The sequence below is a fragment of the Miscanthus floridulus genome, chromosome 8 (assembly GCF_019320115.1).
Source record: "Miscanthus floridulus cultivar M001 chromosome 8, ASM1932011v1, whole genome shotgun sequence".
NCBI classification, from domain to species: Eukaryota; Viridiplantae; Streptophyta; class Magnoliopsida; order Poales; family Poaceae; genus Miscanthus; species Miscanthus floridulus.
Window position 1 is genome coordinate 216,283,180 of NC_089587.1, and position 4,661 is coordinate 216,287,840.

The 4,661-nt window shown below is 51.8% G+C and overlaps 1 protein-coding gene across 1 annotated transcript; it reads left to right on the forward strand.

Annotated features, from left to right (window-relative positions):
* The first annotated feature begins 2,143 nt into the window (after window positions 1–2,143).
* On the forward strand, window positions 2,144–2,656 carry LOC136470630 (uncharacterized). The gene has a single exon (XM_066468407.1). The coding sequence runs from the start codon at window positions 2,144–2,146 to the stop codon at window positions 2,654–2,656; it is 513 nt and encodes a 170-aa protein (XP_066324504.1).
* The last annotated feature ends 2,005 nt before the right edge of the window (window positions 2,657–4,661 follow it).

Below are 4,661 nucleotides of genomic sequence, written 5' to 3' on the forward strand. Positions count from 1 at the left end.
ACTGCTCTCGCACGGCATTAAGTATGCCCTGATGCCTATCAGATATGACGCCAACCTCCCTGCTAGGGCCAACCACGTGTATCTAGACTAGCCTCAAGAACCATCATCAACTGTCATTGTTCTCCTTCTCAACCAAAGCAAATGCCAAAGGAACCAACTTGTTGTTCGTGTCACAGGATATGGATATAAGAAGTGTGCCCTGGTATTTGCCAATCAAGAATGTACCATCAATGGAGAAGATGGGACGACGGTGCCTAAAGGCCTCGACACACTGAGGAAAGCACCAAAAGGCACGGAAAAATATCTGCCTCCCATCCTTCCATGCATTAGGTTTTGGGATGTACTCATAATGCATGCCTGGATTCACTGCTTTGATTGCATTGAAAAGAACTGGCAGCTGCTCATACCCATCCTCCTAGTCCCCATATATCATCTTCCACGCTCGCTGCTTAGCCTTCCATGCTTTACCATAAGTTATCACATATCCTCCATACAACGCCTCAACGGTCCTGATAATTGTTCTCACCTTCATGTTGAGTTCTCCCTGCAAAATTCCCATCAACCGCTTGGCAATGAGGGTAGATGTCAACTGTCGATGCCTTAGTGTCAGCTCATGGTCAGCACAATTGTGTGGCCCAACAACTTTTGTGATCTTCCATTTTCCGGTCACCTGTTGCTTCCTTGCACAAACCCTCCATGGGTAGCGTTCCTTGTCACACACAACTATGTAACGGCGCTCCACATATGAATGCAATACCCTGTAAGGCCTCTTTCGTATCACTGCAAAAGCCTGCAACCACCTCTTCAAAGCAGGGAGGTCACTGAACACCCTCCCCTCCTCAATTACCATGTTAGGACCGGCCTCAGGAGCTTCTAGGAGCTCATCATCATGTCCTTCTGCAAACGCCAGATCAGAATGAGCAAGATCACTAAACTCATGAACTCTAGGATCACGGCGGTCGGGAAAGATACGCCTCATCATCTCAACATCACTCTCCGTTAGCTCTCCAATAGGACGATCATCATCAGAATCAAGAGCCCTAGCCATCTCATATGGCTCCGAATCATTCATAATTTCAACATTATTGGAGCCACGAAATCCATCTGAAAAGTGCACTTGCGCAGCAACATGGGGCACATCCATATTCTCAGGAATGTCTCCTGCAACGTCATTACAGAAATGAGGAAAGAATGAAAGAAATAGATGTAAGGAACGGGATAAGCTCCCAAAAACCATACGGTTAAGACACTTACTCGGATGATTCTGTGTCAAAGGGATCTCATAAGGAGGATCTGCCACGAAAACATGAGTATGACAACCATCTCCAAATAACGCATTGGGGGCAGATTGAGCATCAGGAACCGTAGGCGCAATCTGCACATGCAGGTAAGGTTCCAGAACAGGAGGGTCGATGTGTGCCAGATGATCCATTGCTAGGGTAAACCCATGAGGGATTGGATCAACTAACACCCGACGAACAACCATGTCCAAACATTGCAGCTGGCTCTTCATAGCCGATCTCACATAGTTGTCCCACTGATCCGCACAACCAATTGAGATCATTCGCCTGAAGATGTTCGGAGGACAACCTCGGTGCAGTACACCATCAACTGCAATATCATCATCTCCAAAGCAATGCAGCTCCTCCCGAGCCCTTGCAACCATATCACTAAATGAAGGCCTATCATTGAATAGCACAGGCACGCTTTGCATGTCAAGAAACTCAACATATCCATAACGATCGCTTTCAACCATGCCTCCATGATATATGGTCACTAGGTTGTCCATCTATTTCAAAAACGTAACGAAACACATGTCCTTTAGTCCAAATTAGACGATAGATAGTACCTAACAAGTACTTTCTAACTACAAACTAAGTAATCATGATAATAACTACGTATATATTTATAGTGTACTCACTAAATAGCAAGATCATATGTAGTTAACTACAAATATAACTACATATCTAAGTAGCTATCTAACTATATCTATTTACTAATGTATCTATGTTTCTATCAATCTACATATATATCTCACTAAATCAACTAAGTAAGTCATCACAGTATAACTAGTAAATAACAAACACCAACTAAATAGGTATATTGCATATTCATATTTTTTACCTTTCTGGGTCGACGGACGATGGGCGTAGGTCAAGGCAAAGATCCGGGCCTGCGGTGGCGCGGCCAACGACAGAGGTGGCGCGCGGCGATCGCGGGGTGTCTGGCGCTCTGCGCGGCGAGACCGGCTCGATGGGCGTGGGAGGCGGGGCGAGGCGAGGGCGGCGGTGGACGTCAGCAAGGCGGGGCGAGGCCGGCGGTGGAGGGGGCAAGGCGGGGCGAGGCCGAGGCCACCGGTGGAGACAAAGGCGAGGACGGCGGTGGAGGGCGTGGTGGCTCGGCGCTGCAGCCAACCAACAGGCAACAGCGCGAGGGCATGGTGGCGCGGTGCGGGCTCGGGCGAGGGAGCAGAGGCGGTGGCGCGGCGCGGGCTTGGTCGCCGGAGCAGCAGCGACGCAGCGCAGCGCGGGCAGGCGCGGGCAAGCGAGGCCGCGGGCAGGCGTGGCGCGGGCTTGGCGTGGGCGGGCGCGGGTGGGAGCGGGCGCGGGCGGGCGTGGGCGCGGGCGTGGCGGGGGAGCGGCGACAACGTGGGTAGGGACGGCTAGGGCGAGATGGGGAAGAAGACTGGCCGATAGATATTTAGGGGGCTCGGCGCTAGAGTGACTGGCGTCGAGCTCGGCGCCAGTCACTTTGGCGCCGAGCCCCTGGCAGGCCATTTCCCCGTGCCCAGGACCTCGGCGCCAATGACCGTGGTGCCGAGCTTGGCGCCAGTCACTCTAGCACCGAGCCAAGGGTCCATTTCTGGAATTCTTTTCACCAGGGGTCTATTTGAGAGAAACTTTCGCAAAAAGGGCGAAATAGTAAAAAATTCGGTCTATGCGCATGGGGCGCAGTGTGGTGCGCCGAGCGTGTTGGTGCAGTTGGTGGCTGATGCAGCCACTATTGTCGTAGATCCTCCCTGTGCTCACGTGTGAGCTCGGGGGTCCCCGCATGGGGGCCCGGCGGGGCATGGGTCCGGAAGGACTCCGTCACCCCTAGCGGCTGTTCCGAGGCGTCCGCCATAGCGTACTCCTAAGACTGATGGTGGCTAGGTGCCACATCGTCGATGCTGGAGCCGTCACTCCCGACGTTGTCATCCATGATGTTGAGGAAACAGGTGGGAGCATAGCTCGCCATTCCCATGAACTCAGACATGAGGGGGTGCGGTGCCAGCACCTTTTGGAGTCCCCGAGCGTATGCGTCCGTGGAAGACGCAAGGCCATAGGGGAACCGGCCATATGGTGGCTGCGATGGGGACAACGGTAACCCATTGGGTATTTGGCGGAAAATAGAGTGCAGTAAGTAAATAATAGCATGTATATTACTCACAGCGGTGTTTGAGCAGAGAGTTTGCTCGGAATAAAGCGCAGATGCCGCGCCGTCGAAGTTGCCCATCCCAGAGTCGATGGAGGACGTCCCTCCGATGGGTGCCGGGTCACGAGCCTCCTCGCGGAGGTGGAGTACGCCAAGCCGATCGGCGATGAAGTCCAGGCTCCCGAAGCGGAAGGCCTGGAATGGCTCAAAGGCGGGTGGAACCCGCATCCCGGCGGGCGAGAGTGTGGGGAACTCCAGCGAGCCAAAACAAATCGTATCGCCTGAGCCCGCCACGGTGGTGAAAGGTCCTTGTTTGGTTTTGGTAATTGAGTGACAACTTAGGTGGACTAATTGTGTTTATGTGAGATACACAGGTGATTAGTCCACAGGTACATGTGTGTGAGCAACATATGCCATGAAGGTGAAAATGGCTTGGAGATGTTGCAAAGCTCACACATGTGATGATGAAGGAGCTTAAATGCACATGAGACATGACATTGAGTCATGTGATCAAGGTGGAGAAGATCAAGACAAGACTTGGCTTGATGGACCGGTTGCAAGCGTGAAGGGCAAGTCAAAGGCTTTGGAGTGATGGACCGCGTGGCGGTGAAGCTTGAGCAAGACTTGGCGCCGATGGACGATGGCAACAGTGAAGAGCAAGTGAAGTCAAGATCGATGAACCAATATGATCATATGATGATATGAAGTGGATCATATCATTGTTGATCGTGTTGGTGCATGTGTTGCATCGACATTGGAGGAGATGGAATGGAATGCGCAAGGCAAAGGTATAACCTAGGGCATTTCATTTCACCGGTCATAGGTGTGTAGAGAAGTTTATGACCGGGTTTAGGATAGATGGCCGTACTATCAAGAGGGGCAAACTTGTTTGCATATCGGTCATCTAGTGCCACTCGAGTGATCTAACTTTGCATTGTCGCTAGGATCGAGTGGCGTGGCAAGTTGAGTGGCTAACATCCTTTGGGAAATGATTGTGAAATGCTAACACACATACACATGGTGGTGTACACTTGGTGGTGTTGGCACATTTACAAAGGAGGTGGTGTTTGCAGGGGTGAGATGGGTTTGGGTCCCTCTCTCCCTCCCGCCGAGCTTGTTCGGCGGGATTCGGCGCTTTCGGGAAAATGGAATGTCTATTTTCTATTGCGCCGGATGCAAATTCTTGTGGTTAGCACACTTGAGCAAGGGTGAAGAGAATGGAGAAGATGCTGGCGTCGGTCAACTGA

What these genes read in the sequence shown, in the direction of transcription:
- LOC136470630 (XM_066468407.1), top strand. Translation starts at nt 2,144, where the DNA reads ATGGGCGTAGGTCAAGGCAAAGATCCGGGCCTGCGGTGGCGCGGCCAA.